Source organism: Pavona decussata, unplaced genomic scaffold (genome assembly GCF_977016875.1).
Source record: "Pavona decussata unplaced genomic scaffold, jaPavDecu1.1 SCAFFOLD_912, whole genome shotgun sequence".
Lineage (NCBI taxonomy): Eukaryota > Metazoa > Cnidaria > Anthozoa > Scleractinia > Agariciidae > Pavona > Pavona decussata.
The window spans coordinates 995627-1014202 of record NW_028145943.1 but is presented as its reverse complement, the minus strand read 5'-3'; the positions used below and the strand labels follow the sequence as shown (position 1 = coordinate 1014202).

Genomic DNA, 18576 nt, shown 5'->3' with positions numbered 1-18576 from the left:
GTGACTCGCAAAACGTCACGAAGCTAGGGGTGGGTGGACAGTTGATTTCTACCTTGGTTGTACAGCAATCATTATTGTTATGAAACACCAACATTGGATCTGTTACTGTATCATATGAAAAGTAAATAACAAGCTGATCAAGTTACTAATAATAACATCTATTAAATACATGTTGTGGCTGAAATTTTCCCTGGTTTGAAAAATTTCAAACCAGTTTTAGTTTCATTTCTCCTCATCTTGTATTCATTATAATAATATTATTTTGGAACAAAGGAAAAATCTGAAAATCAATCTGGTTTGACCAAATCTTAAACAGCAAAAATGTGAACCACAACATACACATACAAATGGAGAAAGATATAATAATCTTACAGAACTCAACTTGGCTGTGAGCTTGCAAGACTTGTGCCAGATATCCAGAGAGTGAAAAAATTCTGACATGGATTCTGGATTCTGATCTAGAAAGAATAATAAAAATAAATTCCTGTCACCTTATAATCTTTTTACCCATTTCTCTACTAATAAGACAAGTGTCACCATTCAAGGATAGGCTGTAATAGGCATCTTGCCCTTCCCCCGTCCCCCTACCCCCTTCCTAATTAATTCTTGATTGGGACCTGAACCTTTCTACAGGCTTTTTGTCAATAAACCATTGCTTACATGGAAATAAATTGTTCAGCTTAAAGTATTTTTCCATGTCAGCCAGTTGAATTAATGACTGTCCCACACATTACTATTACTATTATTATTATTATTATTATTATTATTATTGTTTATGTTGAGAGTCATTGCTCCTTTGCAATTCAGATAATGTAGACAGAATATGTTTGCATGCAATACAATAATTTCATTAATTAAAATTGGTTTTTAACTAACCCTTCATGTCTCTCAGCAATTTTATTATTGTACTTGATGCATCTGTGACCACTTCCTTTATCTTTAATTTCTCAATGATCCTTTCCATCCGCCACTTTAGAGCCATCTTCTCCATCACTGTTGATGTACCCCCTGCCTCGCGTTTGTCAACAATCTCCAAATCGGTTATTATATCCAAGTACTGGTCCATTAATATGTATGCACAATACTTGGCAGAAAACCCAGGTGAGTCCATTCGTGCATCACCGCACAACACAAGATCCTCGTCTTGAAATGTCTGCCAAATTTGTTCTTTCATTTTCTCCCACAGCTCTTTGACAGCTGGTACAGCATGAAATGTTTGTATTCGGTTAAATGTAGAACTTGACACAAAGGCCAACCTCAACATTTTGGCCATCAGCTCAACCTTGTCAAAATTATTTCCTGTTAGAAGAACTGCTGATGACAGCAATACAGATGTAACAAACACCTTTTGGCCCCTCTTCTCAGTGAGGACTGAGGAGGAGTGCCAAACACCTGCATGTCCCTCTGAACATCTGTAGGAAACTGAGAGCACTCCTCCCTCAACACTATGTCTTATAATCTTCCTTTCACCACAGCATTTCTCCACTTGGCACTTCCCATTGAAAAGGTCAAGCACTTTAGTTGTCTCTACTATTACCCTTTCCTCATTTGCCATTTCAACATACTTGGCCAATTCATCATCGCACTTAATGACCTCCGCAAAAAGCTCTGATAATTCTTTTTGTAGCCTAGCATGAACATCCTCGTGACCTTGCATTTCGGTTGCCTCTTCTTGTGGTTCTCCACTTGGCTCTCCACTGTCACTTTGCACAGGGGCTGTCAATGAAGAATGCGCTGCTTGACTTTGGTTGGATGAGCTGTTATCAGCAAATTCTAGAAATGTATCAAAGGCGGTTTTTGTATGGCTGTCATCATATCTGTAAGAGGTTGACATGAACAGGTCTTAAAATTTTAAAGAGTAATGATAGCACACTATTTGTCATTCAGGACTTGGACTTGTAATGATGCAAGATAATGAATTTCTAAGACCAAGTCCTCTTAAATTTTGCAGTCAATTTTTTTTACTCATGTCACATTTGAAGGACAACAGTAATTATTATTCTGCAAATATATACTGCTGATTTTTTATACTTTTTACAGTCCTTTTGAATTGACCACAGAGAAAAAAGTTTAAAGGAAGTCTTCAAGTTCCAACAGAAACCCACAAGGGATGAATGAAAAAATGCACTCATAGCTTTTGAGTAAATTCAGTACACTTCTCCAAAAACAACACCAATGTAAGGACAAGACTTATTTCGACTGTAACTTCAATAAAAGAATACATACTTATAACCAAGTATCATAATTGGAAAAGTATCCCTCCGGAAAGGAAGAAGTCTCTACCCCTTATCGGTTTCTGATTCTATGAAAGCCCAAAAATATGATTCAAGACTCACACAGACATTGTTTCTTCATCACTTCTATAACCGTAACTTTCATTAGAAGTCTCATCAGCACTGTCATCAGAGGAATCTGTACTGGAACTGCAATCAGATATAAAATATGATAACAATACCACATTTCATAATTAACACATATTAACATTACATATTGGCTCTATGCAGCATCAGCCTCTTAGAAAGTACCAACCAAGTCTTCCATGTGTTCATGATGCATTTACACTTTTCCTAGAATGATAATGTAATTACAGCAGATGATGACAGTAATATTTAAAACCCACCTATCTGAACTCATATCTATCCCCTGGCCTTCGAATGGTTGACCCAATATGGTAGCGTATAAAGGATTAACTTTATTTAGAGCTTGGCTGATAACTGAAGTTTCCATTACATCCTCCTTGTGTGTCGACATAGATGCATCATTGCCATCATCAATCATAGTGGACGTCAAGCTACAAAAAACAAACCAAGAGCAAATAAACAAAGAGAATGCCTCTTGAAACTCAGGATACCAATGTATACAAAAGTTTGGTACAGTGAATCTTCTTTGACAGGTAGTTACAAATGAAGACACTGGTGCGTGACTGGAACATCTAATTTGGTGAGACTAGAGTGATGTTTACACAGGTGTGCTTGTCAACTTTGAAGCCCAGGGAGGTACTCCCTAAAATTTTCATGGCATCTCCGGCACATTTCTTGAAACCCTAACCCTGTTTCAGACAAAAAGATGTGATTTTTGAACCCATTTTCTGACCTGACCCAAAAATCAACAAGTGGTTTCAGACCTTCAAGATTAGTTGTGTCTCTAGTACAAAAGGTCAGCAACCCAGGAATGGCTTCTGTTTGTGTAAACATTGAGAAGTGCTTCAAATTCCCGATTTCAAACAGAGAAAATTAATTAGTATTATCTAAACAACATACCCAACTCTAGGACACACTGCACAAACCATTCCCTATTTATGACTAAAACTAGTCAATTTCCATACTTTAAGGCCAAAACATCTCAAAAACTAGAACCATGGGTGCCATACATACCTGTATAGCTTATATAAGTCAGTTTGCAAGAATATGCGGGGGGGGGGGGGGGGGTGCTTTGAAGCTACAAGTAAGAACATTTGGCAAAGATTTCTCAAGACTAGATCACTACAATGTATATATGTACTATTGATTATAAGGCAAAGTGTACCTTTCATTTGCTACGTTGCTTGCTACAACAGGAGACAAGGAAAGGCTAGTCATTGCTGCCATTTCAGCTTTTGCTGGTGTTGAATGGATAAGTGATCTCCTGCCTGAAACGCGGTATTGAAATAAGCTGATATATCCAAGACTCCGCACTCGAAATAATCTCCAACAATATTATAATTGTAAATAAATGACACAAAGGAAAAGCAATGCTAAATATACTTTCAACGCGAAACAAACTACTTACTGTTCGCTGCAGTTCTGTTCTTCTTGACCTCAGCTCCATCATCCATCCTCATACTTTCTTGTTCAAATTGCTTACGTTGGACCAAACTATGTAAAAGAAACTCCGCAAATTCGCTGTTGGTGTTTCCCTGAAAACCAAGATCAATCTTCTTTTGGTTCCAGAGATTGAACGTGCTCTGTCGCAACAGAATGGTCTTGTTTTTTTCATTCCTTGGCGGCCTACCACGTTTTGGCGGAGATCGCGACATTTGGCCCGACGTGCGACCACAACAAAATCGGGTTTTTTTGGCACAAATTAAATTCAATAGAAAAAAAATATATATATATATGTAGAAACTCTATAATGTAATGATGATCGGACCGTAAATCGTTCAAATAGCGCAGAAAACTGCCAACAATATATATGTAAAATGTAGAAAGCCTATTGATTATATAAAGATTGGGGCAAAAATAAAAATGAGAATGAGAAATGAATATAAGCGAAAATGGCCGCCACACGACTCAACGCCCGCAAAGCACAGTGGTTGGGAGTGACCTTTTAATGCGTGGCCACGTTGTCAGTCGTTTGTCAGCGTGGTCATCCACGGTCGACCTGAAATGGTTTAATAAGAAGTTTTAGGAAGTTTCCATTGGTGGGTTTCCGAAAAAAAAATCAATGGCTGCCGCAGAAAACGACCGTCATTGTAATTTCAGTGTTGAAGAATCCATTCATGGTGAGTTCTTGTAACACACGTATATTTGTTTTGAACATTGACCTGATCTCATTTAAAACGGTAGAAACTTTTGCACATTTTATTTTAGAACCAATATGTATTAAACTGCAAGTCAACGACCCTCAAAACATGTGTTCTACACTAGATATTTTTTGATATTGCAGAAAACGTTTATATTACAAACATGAAATTATAGACATTCGGTGTAATCTATACGCGAGAAAGCCGATCACGCCACACCAACGTTCATGACGAGTCATAATTTTTTCAATATTCCCAACTTTAGTTCTTTCTTCTTAGCAAATTTAGTGGATTCTGGAAGTGAATCGTTCGACCTTCTAATATTTGCTGAGTTCTAACCCCTAAGTTTTTAATTCGATAGGGAAAATGGTCTGATTCAGTAGTGTCTGTAAAACCACAGGTCACCAAAGCGTATGTGACACAGGTTACCATGCAAGCGTGATTTAAGAGTTTGTATGGAGTTAAAATTAAATCGAAATTTAGACAACAATATTCCCACAAAACTCACCAAAAATATAGTTAAGTATGAAAAACCTTACCCGGTGTGTTTTGCTGTGTTTTCAATGCTTCTCAGTGCTGCTAAACGCTGTTTAGAGCGGTTTATCTCTCAGCAGCTGTTCCACGTGCATCACTGTATTATGTTAATGACAAGGTAGGAAACTAAAAGTCGAATTTGAATAAAATTTGGCCCGTCATTTGAGGAGAGCACTTCGAAAACCTCGCTAAAATTTGCTTGAAACTTAAGCACTCGCCTAACTGTCTCTCCATGTGGCAAGAAGGATGATGTGCAGTCCTACCTGGGCAGATAATTTTCGGCGAAGTTTATTTATTGAGACACAGGCCTTCGTTGAAAACAAAGTTCATTTCAAATTGGGTGCCATTTTTGCCGCCGACAGAGCCGTGTCGCTGGAATGTTGGAACAAACTCAAGGTCAAACCTAGGCACGAGTACTAAAATGTGCCCAGCCGGGGAAATCCACGGGAAGCCTTTGGCACGTAACAAACCACACAAACCCCCTCCCGGCTAAGTGCAGTTCTGTACCAGCCAGCCGTGCTAGGCGTGACAGCAAGAAACGCCTCTCCTCCAACATTCCAGCGACACGGCTCTGTCGGCGGCAAAAATGGCACCCAATTTGAAATGAACTTTGTTTTCAACGAAGGCCTGTGTCTCAATAAATAAACTTCGCCGAAAATTATCTGCCCAGGTAGGACCGCACATCATCCTTCTTGCCATATGGAGAGACAGTTAGGCGAGTGCTTAAGTTTCAAGCAAATTTAAGCGAGGTTTTCGAAGTGCTCTCCTCAAATGACGGGCCAAATTATATTCAAATTCGACTTTTAGTTTCCTACCTTGTCATTAACATAATACAGTGATGCACGTGGAACAGCTGCTGAGAGATAAACCGCTCTAAACAGCGTTTAGCAGCACTGAGAAGCATTGAAAACACAGCAAAACACACCGGGTAAGGTTTTTCAGACTTAACTTTATTTTTGGTGAGTTTTGTGGGAATATTGTTGTCTAAATTTCGATTTAATTTTAACTCCATACAAACTCTTAAATCACGCTTGCATGGTAACCTGTGTCACATACGCTTTGGTGACCTGTGGTAAAACACAGACGATGTTTTGATTCGCGTGACTGGTTCGGCGGGAACTGAAGATGGGAGCTCGAGCCTCTCTTCCTGTAATCTACTTCCTTTTGTTGTGTGTGTTCTGTAGAATATTGTGACATCGTTGAATTCTTACACCTATTCCTTTGTCAGCTTAGCATAAGGTCATTTTCGTATTCTATTATTGCATCGGAATTAAAATGTATTTCTTAAACAACGCTGTGAAGTTAATTGAATTTGCATTTTCTTTCATAATATGGTAATTTTTTACGCAGCTCTGAAAAACAAATAGACGCGCCAAATATATTTTTGGAGCATGATTTAGTGGTATTTTTGCGTTTAAAAACAGAGATGATGTAGTTCGGAAAGCCTTGATCAATAATGAAATGTATGTTTTTCTTAACACAAAAGCCTAGAAAAACCAAGAACTAAAACTGAAATGAAATGCTTTCCTTTCAAACACAAACGGAACTTCATGTAACGGCGGCTTCCCGTCTGTAGGTTTCAGGCCAAGTGAACGCCTTGAACGTACGGTGTACATTTTAAAACTTTTTTCACTTACTTACATGCGAGTAAATTTATGCAAGTTACAGTTCAGATACAGTATCAGACATATTAAACAGGTCAATAAATTTCTCGGAAGGCCGGTCGCGGAGCTCAACAGGAAAACACCGTAATTTGCAATGTTTTCCGAGACATTTTTAGTACGGACCCGGCTTACGCCAGTAATGTGTAAATGAGCAGTTTTCGCTCACTTTTTCTCGTTTTACTTTTTATCAACAAATTGCACATTTTCGGCTTTTCCCAGCCTTTAATAGTATCTCTGCAGCAAACTGAGTGGAGTGAGAACACAGTAATATCTGATTTTAAAAAGTTTACAGTTTTTCGCGGCCGTTCTAACCTGGTGTGTTAGCGGCACGAAAACACACGCATATACTCATCCTTTCTATGGCTCATTTGAAAAATCAGGTCTGAAATTCAACAATTTTAAGTTACAAAGGAAGCCGAAGGATTTCGTTACCTATCGTTTAAACAGCCAGTTTTGTTATTTAAATGACTCAATTTTCGGGCATTCCCTTCGTTATGACGCATGCAACTTAATATTTACTCACTACTATGTTTGTTCAGTTAATTTGTTTTCTTGAATAAGAATGCCTGGATAGTAGACTTTGAAATTCTTTTTTTTTTAAAGATGAAAGGTCGCCGCATTTATGTACTTAACAGTTCAAAAGCAGTTGTGTGAAGAACGCCGACCTGAACAAGAAAAATCACCGGCTTCAGCGGGATTCAAACCATGGCGACCAACCGCTGGCTAAAAAGCCTGAGGACTTACGGACAAGATATTAACAATGGCCCTTTCCCGAAGTTATTGACTTGTACTAGTAATAATCAAAGATTAGGTAGATGCGTTCTATCGTTTTTTTTTTTTTTTTTTTTCGTCGATGGTTTTGTATTGACAAGAGGAACTGCGAGGAAAGGACCGAACAGCGATGAGGAACTGCGAACAGCTAAAGGCACATGGAGTGAGATCCGGGAATTCCGTGCCTTCATTACCATGCCAACAGTGACGGCTGCTCAATGTCGCGGCTTGCCGTGTGAGATCGAGGCCAAGTGTGCCAGCCACAACAAAATGGCGCCCAAACCCTGAAATCGCGTGGCATCACGGACCATCACGATCGATACCCTCGGGGAATTTGAAACGACTGGAATAGTATGCGTTCTCCTGATTGTCGAACGCAATAATTGAATTACTTTTTTCGTGAAAAGATTATAACGACGACAATTTTATCGCCATCTCTTCTTTGATCGGGTATATGAACTTGAAGTGTTCCAAGGTCCCCAGGGACCCGTTCTAAAAACAAATATTTCCGGGAAAGGATTGACTCCTAAGCCTGAGTACGAGAGAGATTAGGGCTCTGGGTCATGAGCTCCTGATACGGCATTTTTGGAAAAACCTTACAGAGATATATTGCATGGATGCGGGGTCTGAGTTATCTAGCATCAGAGGGAGGATGTTTTTAAAGACCATAAATGAATGGGCTACGGGAAAAACTGTAAACTTGCATGAACGGGGTAAAATGTATATTAATCAATCACCCATACTTTTCTGGTTGGTAATTTACTCTAAGGAGATTGGATTGTCTGTACTATATTTTAGAAGAGATGGTAGGATCATAACAGCCGTTCCTAAAAGCTGAAAACAAAAAATTGATACCGACCTAACTGGGCCCACTACTTCTGAAGCTTGAGTTCTGCTTCATCGTTTGTTTGTTTGTTTCTTTTTTAAGCTCCACATCCAACAACGAGCACATTCAGGCCAAACCGTGCCCGCATCGAGATCCTGCATCAGTGTCGACAGCTGTCAGACGACATTCAGTTTGGCCAGTCAAATGGATACCCACTCAACCCCTGTGTGATCCAGGTGCCCTTCCCCTACCTGGTAGTGCAGTTTGTCGTGGCTGTTAAGGACGAAGACACCGGAGAACTTTGGGACTGTAATTCGACACCGGAGATAACACAGCTATACCTTACGGTAAGTTTTGCAATACCTGTATCTACTGAAATCAAGGTATGAGCTAGAATCAAGCAGTGGGGACAGCAGAAAATGAGAACCTCTTGGATTTTATATGTATGTGAACACCTAATCACTGTTAATTTTTTCTAACTCCCCCCCCCCCCCCCCTCCCACTTTCCTGGCATTTTACTTAAGTTTGAGTGTATATTTCTTAAGCCCCATTCACACCAACAAAACATGCTTAATTAAACCGGGTTTAACAAAATGAAAATTGGTAACAGAAAGCTGAACCATTGGCTTTGACATAGGATTCAAGTAAACGTCAACTTATGCTTTCATTTGTGCTAAATCTGCAGTCTACAAAAATCCGAAAGCAGCTTTTATGAAGGAAAAAAATTTAATCTGTGTTTAACTAAACAGCTTTTAAACGTGTTTAAGCCTTGGTGTGAATGGGGCATTAGACATATAAAACTGTTTTGCACAACTTTAGTACTACAAAGACTGTAAATATTATTAGTATTGTAACACAAGATTGCAAGTATATTGTACTGTGACAAGCGAGGATCCTCTCTTGATTGTGAGCATTGTAGGTATTATTAGATGTAAATATAGCATGTATACTGTTAGTATAGTAACTATTGTAAGTATTATAAGTAGGGCTTTGTATTGTAATTATTGTATTGTGTGTCATATGAGGTTAATAAAAATCGTTACAAAAAAAAGTTGGTGAAGGTTGGGTTAACCACGCTTTTAAGAGATACGAAAAGGGGGAGGACAAGCAGAAAGGTACAAACATAATACTTTAGATTCAAATTTCCCACCCTACTCAGGTAAAGTTCAAATCTCCTTCCCCCCCCCCCCCCCCCCTTCCCCTCCACCCTCTGGAAGACCTTTCGCGTCAAAAGGCCTACTCCCCATGCACGGGAAATGTACAAATTCCCGGGGTTTGCCCGGGGGAGAGGCGGGGGAGGGTTGAAGCTTCGAAATGATCAGTGCATTAATTATCCAGTGATACTAATGTTTAGGGTGCCATTTTTCCGTCCCAACTGAGTCGATCCGAAATTCGAATTTCCGGCTGAGCCAACAAAGACCTTCCCAATAGACAATCATCCGTGATGATCCGTAAGGTATCCCTGTTCATCTTGCCCTTTGTTTTTCACCAGAGGGACGGAATGTTCAGGATTGTACCAGTAGTAGGTACTTGGATGTTATCACGGAAAGTGGATTGTAGAAACAAGGAGCTTCCACCCTATGCGGGCAATTTGGCTTTCATGTTGCCTTTCAAACGTGAAAAGCCCTCACACCACGCAGTTAGAATCAAACTGTGCAAGGGAACCACTGATTATGATTGTGAAGGTATTTACACTCAGTCTGATCTGCTCTTAAAGGGAACTTCAAACTTACATCAAATTAACATTAATGTGTGGGATTTAGTGTCCCTGTTTTTCAAAGCTTAGTTGATAAGTGGAGTTATAAAAACTGGATTCTATTTTCGCATATTCGCTTTTAAATTATGGCGCCGCCATTTTGGACTCCATGAAGTCATAGGTTGCCCAGTAATTCTAGACAAAAGAACTTGTTTATTTATTGTCAAAACTTCCACCCTCACTAATTTTAAAACATTTAAAATGAAGTTAATACAGTAGATAAAAAAAATCATAGTAAAATTAAAATAAGGATAGTGAGGGACTGCACAACTGAGGGCCCAGTTGTTCAACGCCCGATAAAGTTAATCCTGGATCAACGTGAACTTTCATTCGAGTTTAATTACTAATCGGTAAAGATTCTTCCAAAAGATTTTTCCTTTATCTTAAAATTAGGCTTTAAAACCACTTTTAAAGAGCGAGATGAAAACCTTGATTAACTTTTAATCGTAGATTAACGTTAATCGGCTTTCGAACAACCTGGCCCAGAGCTGGGCTCCATATTAAGTGCATCCATTTGTAATCGTTATTCACCGTCTGTGAGGCGTTGTTACTGTTGTTGTTTTGATTTCTCTATAGTCCTCCATGCAGTTCAGTTCATTATTAGTTCACACAAGAGGGGAACAAACCCATCCGACTTTCAGAGTGGAAGAACAATCACTGAGGTGGAAAAGCCGGTACGAAAGATACAAATGCAAGGTATCGTATTTGAAGATCGTTTGTTCACGCCCCAGCATCGCCAAAAGATTTCCTTTGGCTTCTGGTAATCTAGTACAGGGATTCCCCATATGAACTATGAAGAAAAGTATAGTAAAATAAGGATATGATTAAATTGGTCAAGCAGCGGCCATTTTGAATAACAATTACCCTTGGGCGCCTATCGCGAGGAATGGGACTAAAGTACATGTATAAGGTTCGTACTTATATTTGGAAATTTCCGACCGCTAGCCAAAAATAATTAATTGACGAGTTTCCGAGTGGTTTTTGAAGGAAACTCGATCCCAATCCTCACATTGGTCGACCGTGCGTAAATTATCCAAAATGATCACCGCTCGCATGAAAGACACCAACTTTGTTGTTGTATATTTTTAGTTTTATTTTCAGAATTGATATTACGACTCCCTTTGAGCTATAGCTAGTAGGTGTTCAAGTCATGTGACCTTATTTCCAGCTCTCTGTCATTCAGTTTAAAACAATTACCATAACAGAATGTTAATAGTGACTCCTGCAGTGATCAGCTGAAATCTCCACATTATACATGTTAAAGTTTTCTCTTTCAACTCAAGATAAATTGTTTGAGACTGCCTGATATTAACCGTGCAGAGTAAATGAAATTCAGAACAGCAGTCTAACTTGTTCCGTTGCACCTCTTTTCTGATTCAGGCGTGTTGGCAGGTGAACGTGGTCGAGCTATCAGAATGCATTTTCAAAATCTCGGCGATAACGGTTTGTACATGGATTTTCAAGTTGCTTTAAGGTTAAAGAAAATTAACACCCAAAATGAAATATGACACGAGAGCAAGAGAAAGGCTCTAATTATTACAATATTATATTGAGAATGATGTATTATTCAGTGAATGACACAGGCATACTCGGAAAAAGGAAATCCGAGTGCTCCTATCAGCAGTCGAACCTAAGATTACCTGTTCGGATGCTCTACAAAGCTATACCGCTAAGCCACAGGAGACTCGTGGGAGCTAAGGCCATTAAACTAGGTTCATGGGACAAACATCCTACATACTGCTAGTACTGGAATGTCAATGTGTGGCATATTCGCAATTAAATAAATATGATGGAATATTTTTAGCCTGGTAAATAAATGAGAATGATGTTTTTATTATTCAGCAGGCATCCTCGGAATTCGGAAATCCGAGGGCTCCTATCAGGAGTCGAACCTAAGAACTTCCGATTACTAGTTCGGATGCTCTACCACTGAGCTACAGGAGACTCGTAGGAGCTAAGGCCATTAAACTAGGTTCATTGGACAAATATCCTGCATACTGCTAAGATTGGAATGTCACGTGTGGCATATGCGCAATGGAATAAATGTGATGGAATATTTTGAGCCTGTTTTTTTAGTTGGTGTAAGGCAATTCATGCATGGTGTAGAACGTTCCAAAAGCCAAACTCGTTCTTGCAGAGCGAGTAATCGATATTACTATTTGTTTTCTCAGGTCTCTATGATCAATTTCTGAGAGATAAACAAAAGCTTGCTGATCGTCTGAACGGAATGGCGATCTTTCAAGACCTTCTGTTGGCTGTTCGACTGGAGGTAAGGAGCAGTATATATTAGTCAACTCAATGAGTTCCTTTAACCCTGTAAGCCCTAACAGTGATCAACATCAAATTTCACCTTGTAATACCATTGCTTATTCAACCCTTGAGGTCATGAGAATTACGGGTGACTATGTCATGCAGCTGAAGCACATGCGCAGTAGAGTCCGGTTGAGACTAATTTGCATACAACTCGTCGCGGGATTTTTGCTTTTCAAAACTATCGCAACAAACTGAGCTTATGTGATTACTGCAGAACGTTTGTAGATAAAATAAATCAGCTAACTTTCCGAAGATGGACGTAATTTAAACAGCTGAAAACAGCTTCTTTAAAAACTTGATCCAACGATTTCAAAGTGCTCCTCATCAACGAGCGCATGCGCCTGGGGTGGCAGAGTCCCTTTAAGTCGATAGACGCAGGCCTTATTAACTAGATGCAAATGTATTATGAATCGTTATTTATTTATTTATTTATTTATTTATTTATTTGTTTATTTCGTTATTGTCTCTTAAAGGAAGCAATTATATACTTTGGACAAAACAAAATGGAGGACTGTCTGGCCGCATGTAGAGACGTCTGCGCACGCGCAACACGTCATAACTCAGGCAACTGGCCATTTCTTACGGCAAAGGCATTTTACATCATCTCAGCTGTATACAGACAAGCCAAGGAATTTGAGCAGGCGAAAGAGTACATGGAGAAGTCCTCTGAGGTATTTCATTACCTATATACACCTATGCCCCCATCATTTACTGGTAAAACGTTAATAATTATTGTTAAGATGCAATTTTTCCACGAACTCCAGCCGTATGTGAACTCACACAGACAACGACGCAAGCAGCTTCGATTCACGAATTAATAACAACAGATTTGATAGGTCCATCAAACTGGCAACACAGCACTTCCTCTATATTACTGAATCATTTTGTCGCGGCGTGCCAATCGCATCCAAAATCTTGAAATCAACGGGTGCTACAAGTGACGAAAAGTCTACAAATTCGAAACGCGATCGTAGAAATATCACTTCAATATTGACTAAGAATCACATTCCATATTCTTAACATTAATTATTAAGTATTAATTTCGTTTTAATTTTCCAGTGCCTAGAACCTGCTTTCCTGAATGAGGAAACCGCGGTGAATAGGTACAACGTGGCAGCCCTGTTGGCAGAGAAATCAGCTGCCGTTGGCATAACAATCGATGAAGGATTTGAAGCGGAGCGACTCTTTAAAGAAGTGGCGGAAATTTGGAGGCAACAGAAAGAAAATGAGAGCATGCGCGACGTCATTAGGAGCTACAACAGAATGATCACGTTTTTTCTACAGACATCCCGAACGAAATTTCCAGATCTAAGGTATGTACAAAACTTCACAACAAAAGTATGGATATTCCGACCTAGACTGCGAGCGGGCGTTATTTTTCTTATAAGATCGGAGAGGGGCCCACGACCAGAATTGAGAATGGCAAGCAGAGACTGGAGCGAGGAGAAATAAACGAGAAGAGACTCTCCCCCAGTCTCATTTTAGGCTGCGAGAGCATCGAGTGTACATATAGCAGAAAGCCGCTACTGGTAAAGATGGCGTATACTCACCTTCGAGGAAGAAAAACTGACCATGTCATTCTCAATTTAGTCTAATCATGCGCCCGACTACCAATGCAGCTGCATTGTTTTTAAGGACTTAGAGTGCCCATAACCCCCCAAAATTTTTTCGCTTAAATAAATCTTTGCACCTGTTCGAAACGCATTGAGCCTTTTTGCGCCTTTTTTGCAACTAAATCTTGACTTTTTATAAGCTGTAAAAGTTACGAAATCTAGCCATCATCTGTCCCATGACCGAGCTGGTAAGGAGCATGGGTCTATTCCTTACATGACGTCACAAACTGCTTTGCATGCATTTTCACAAAGACTTAATACAATGCAAATCAGTTTGTGACGTCAATTCAGGAATAGACCCATGCCCCTTACTAGCTCGGTCATGGGACAGATGATGGCTAGATTTCGTAACTTTTACAGCCTATAAAAAGTCAAGATTTGGTTGAAAAAAGGCGCAAAAAGGCTCAATGCGTTTCGAACAGGTGCAAAGATTTATTTAAGCGAAAAATGTTTTGGGGGTTATGGGCACTTTAAGTGCTGGGAACATGGTTCTGTTGTTCGTTCTTTTATCCTCTCGACCAACCATGCTGCATGTAAGACTTAACGAACGGTGCAGGTCGTCCCACGCAGTTACCAGTGAGCACTATGACACTGTCTTTGACGGCTCTTTATAATTAGTTTGAATCAAAGTGCCAGGCTTTCCATGCGAATCAATCCTCGTCAATCTTGTTTCAGTCATGCAAAGAAAACATTTGGCAGCTTCCTTGCCCAACTGAAACATTTTTTTTCCGCGGAGCTAGTGTTTTAAATGAACTCGAGTCATTTGTTCTCATAGCATTATTGTCTTGTCTTGTCTTGCCTTCCCTTTAACAGTAAAGACGTCTCTGAAGTTAATATTACTAAAGCGGGCGACGCCATCAAAGAAGTTGAGAAGAACTTACTTTCTCAGTGTCCCAAGAGACTGAAAGCTACTTTTTTGATTGGCAAAGCCGACTACTACATTCGAAAAGCCACAAGGAAGGGAAACGACATAACGGATCATGAGAGAATCAGAGAATTCAATGAAGGTAACATTTATGAAAATTTCTGTTACTTCATACATTAAACCCCAGACATACTGTATGCATTAAACCTCGGACGCTTTTAATTTCGGACAAAACTTTGTCCGAAAATAAACCCGTGCAAAAGTTTTTGTTGTCCGAAATTTTTAACGTCCGAAAATTTCATTCACGGCGCTACATAAAGTTAAGATTTCGAAATTGTGGATTTGTTAGTCTACATTCGTGCAGTAGAGTAACATTGGTGCAGTAGTAAGGCCCATTTAACATCTCCACATTTTACACATTACTGAAAAATTAACTCTGAAAGCAGAAAAAAAAATTCAGCCATTAATGTTTCTCAGCTTCCTTCATACAATCATCAGTCACAACAATGCCCACGTTATCTTCACTGTTGTCATGTTGATGTCTAGCTAAACACTTTCAGAAAGGAACATTTTACGAGTGGTACGCCGAGGAAATTGCCAAACAAGTTGACCAAGGGATGGATGTCTACGCTATTGGTGTCAACAATAAATTGTCAGTGCGTGATGAAGCCAATACATGCCAAGTGGCATTTTGGCTTATACGAGCTGACGAAAAAAACAGAGACAGTAAGAAAAGGTTTCGAGTTGGCTGAAATCAAGGAAGAAATTAACGCGGTGAAGCTGAAGATTCCTTTGAGGATCGAGATTAATGCAGTTTACATCTCTCATTTTATGCATCTTTGTTTACCTTTTAAAAATTGTATTATAGTGTCCGAAATTTTGTCCGGAATTCATAAAAGTCAATCTGAAAATTGTCCATCTGAAGTAAAACGTCTGGAATTAAACGCGTCCGAAATTTTTGGGGTTTAATGTATTACTATTCAAGTTGACAACATTGTAACACTGCCCAAAAATGGTCATGGTGCACTCTATTCGTCGTCCGTACACATCAGACATCCTGCGATATACGTAATTTCGTGTGTCGGGGAGAAAATGGCAAAATAAAGATCGTCTCCTGCTGTTCTATTCTGCAATACGGACTGTTCTTTAATGTTAATCAATGTGTTGAATAATAAAACAATTATCCTGCTCAATCTGATTGATCAACAACAACAACAACACTTTATTAAAACAGACAGTTACAAGCTGGTTATATACCTACCCGCAAATAGCTAAGGCTAGTCGAGGCGGGTAGGTATGTCTATACTAAACTAAATACAAATAAATCAAAAAGTGTCAAAAAGATTTCAATATGTCAAAGGAAGGTGATGTTATGTTTTAAGCCTTGTGAATAAAGGATAGATGGTCTGGAGCATCTGAACTAGTAATCATAGGTTTGACTCCAGTTGGGAGAACTGGGATTACCTTTTTTCCGGGAATGCCTACAGGTGTTACTGACTGAAAAAAAAAACGTGTATCAAAATTTCAGTAGTTGTTACAAACTATCTAGCTAATAAGAAACTTTGTCAAGTTGCAGTTGTACAGTAAGCACGTAGCACTGTAAGAGACGTACTCCAGGAATCTGATGTTAGTTTATTTATCCACAGCCATTGCTGTTCTTAATGATGCAATGGAGATCTCCCAAGAGCTCAGGATGCAAAAGGAGATTGAGGGAATTGATGACCGGAAGCGTACTATTCGACTTCTTCAGTCTGCACGCGGACTTCAGCGATTGAACGAACGATCTCCCCCGGCTCCAGCTGTGCGCAATGCACCGGTGGAGGGAAACATTGATGATCTGGAAGAATTATTACGAATCTTGTTTCTTGGTGACAACTAGAAAAACAGATGACGGGAAGGACAATATACTGAGTAGTAAGATAGAGTGGTCACTCGCTTAGGACAGCTGTCTACTCAAGGTGTCTCACAACGATTTCAACATTTCTCAGCATTTATTTAATAAATCGACGGCACTGTAGTCTATACTCTTATAGACCATGAAATAATGTCATAAAATACTCAAAACTCAAGTGGAACCAAGAGCGGTGGGCAAGTTGTTTAACTGCCATGTTTTGAACATTTTGTGGCGTCATCATGGGTAAAGGCCGTAGAAAACACACACTGTAGGAAAAGGGCTCAGAACCACCTTAAATTGTCGAACCTTTAAGGTTAAAAGAGTAGTGTTTTTGATGCTGGAACCGTTGCTAATGAACGAAACCATTAAGGAGATCTAGATTGTCTAAACATTCATAGTAAAGAAAAAAAGAAAAAGAAAGAAAAACGCACACACACACACACTTCCATAGTTTCAGGTGTGGCTGGAACGAGAACCAAGTATCCATTCAGGAGAAGTATCCACTGATGAGGGGTTCAAAGTGTAAATTTTGTGTCTGGCTGGGACCATTATTGAGTGTACTTCACTTATGCATGTTTGAAAATGCAGTGTTTACGTATAAATGAAAACCGACTGTCAACTGTACAGACGGGGTTCACTTATAAGTGGCTATGCCGTCTTTGCGCGTGACCGATTCATGGCAGATTCCTGTTTTGGATCAACAAAAAATAACTTTCTTCCCTTAAATATCACGTTTTTTATATTATTTCCGTGCTTTCTTTTCATTTTGATCATTTTGATCATTTTGATTTTTCCAAGATGGCTGATCCAAGATGGCCGCCATTTAAAATCGTGTCGTAATTCCGGTGCCATATGACGTCACCACTTCCTGTTTTGGACCTTGGAGAAAACATCTTTGAAAGTTCTATCTATCCTTTAAGTTTCATTGTCATAACTGTTATACTTGCGAAGTTATGGAAGGGGTGCAAAATGCGTCCCAAGACAGGAAGTTTCTGTGTTTGTTGTTTTTGTGGCCTGTTCCAGGCGTTTAAATTGAAGAAAAGCAAGAGTTTTTGTGAAAACTGTTAGTAAAGATATTATTTCATGATCCTATCATTTTATAACAGTTTAAAAAAGTTCGTCTTCTCAGATCTAAAAGTCCGTTAAAGCACACAAGCTTTCGGTTCCATTACGGATAGTCGATCGAGCGATTGAAGTTGAAAATTGTCACGTGACATGTAATGATGAAGGTCACGCGACAAAATGTCCCTTTAGGGAGCTTGTAAAAAATCGTCGTAATCTATTATTTTTTATTATTCTTATTACTATTCTTAGTATGGATTAGTACGAAGATGTAAAATTTGTACGTTGTTGTTAACTTGTTATCGTTAGTCACTCATCTTGTATGTTTGTATTTCAGTAACGTAGTTTCGTCTATAATAATATATATTATGAAGGAAATAAAGGGAGATGTAAAGAATCGACCATAAGAGGACACAGAAAAAATCTGAGCCCCAGATGGGATTCGAACCCACGACCCTCCGGGTTCTTTGATCTAGAACACGGAGGGTCGTGGGTTCGAATCCCATCTGGAGCTCAGACTTTTTTTGTCCTCTTATGGTTGATTCTTTACATCTTCCTTTATTTCCTTTATAATATTAATAATGCATACTCTTTATAAATTAAATTTATATTACTTAAGTCAAATATTCGAAACTGTGTTTTCTAAAATTCTTAACGAACAAGATATATTTATAGTTTTGAAGCTACGAGTATAATGCTATTTCTAAAGATTACGCAGTAATTTTCTATCATAAGTTACAGAAGGTGTTTGGTGCCATCTGCTGTTGTCGTGGACAG

The 18576-nt window shown here is 39.1% G+C and overlaps 2 protein-coding genes across 4 annotated transcripts in view; one reads left to right on the top strand and one right to left on the bottom strand.

Annotated features, from left to right (window-relative positions):
* The window catches only part of LOC146448535 (uncharacterized), a 6275-nt gene extending 2148 nt beyond the window's left edge, over window positions 1-4127 (bottom strand). Inside the window, exons 1-6 of the mRNA XM_085102453.1 lie at window positions 3769-4127; window positions 3526-3628; window positions 2621-2791; window positions 2337-2423; window positions 877-1817; window positions 373-458 (exon numbers count right to left, since the gene is read on the bottom strand). Coding sequence (XP_084958579.1) covers window positions 373-458; window positions 877-1817; window positions 2337-2423; window positions 2621-2791; window positions 3526-3628; window positions 3769-4015 — 1635 coding nt within the window. The 5' untranslated portion in view covers window positions 4016-4127. The remainder of the gene's footprint in view (window positions 1-372; window positions 459-876; window positions 1818-2336; window positions 2424-2620; window positions 2792-3525; window positions 3629-3768) is intronic.
* LOC146448534 (uncharacterized) overlaps window positions 1-18576 on the top strand; it is a 27016-nt gene extending 8440 nt beyond the window's left edge. The window contains exons 1-10 of one of the 3 annotated variants that reach the window (XM_085102454.1): window positions 4340-4480; window positions 8399-8643; window positions 9789-9981; window positions 10629-10748; window positions 11433-11495; window positions 12224-12321; window positions 12839-13036; window positions 13425-13678; window positions 14792-14985; window positions 16490-18576. In XM_085102454.1, the coding sequence (XP_084958580.1) occupies window positions 4423-4480; window positions 8399-8643; window positions 9789-9981; window positions 10629-10748; window positions 11433-11495; window positions 12224-12321; window positions 12839-13036; window positions 13425-13678; window positions 14792-14985; window positions 16490-16722 (1656 nt within the window). In that variant the 5' untranslated portion in view covers window positions 4340-4422 and the 3' untranslated portion in view covers window positions 16723-18576. Of the gene's footprint in view, window positions 1-4339; window positions 4481-8398; window positions 8644-9788; window positions 9982-10628; window positions 10749-11432; window positions 11496-12223; window positions 12322-12838; window positions 13037-13424; window positions 13679-14791; window positions 14986-16489 lie in introns of those variants that run through there. The other 2 variants (XM_085102455.1, XM_085102456.1) reach the window with 2 other exon arrangements.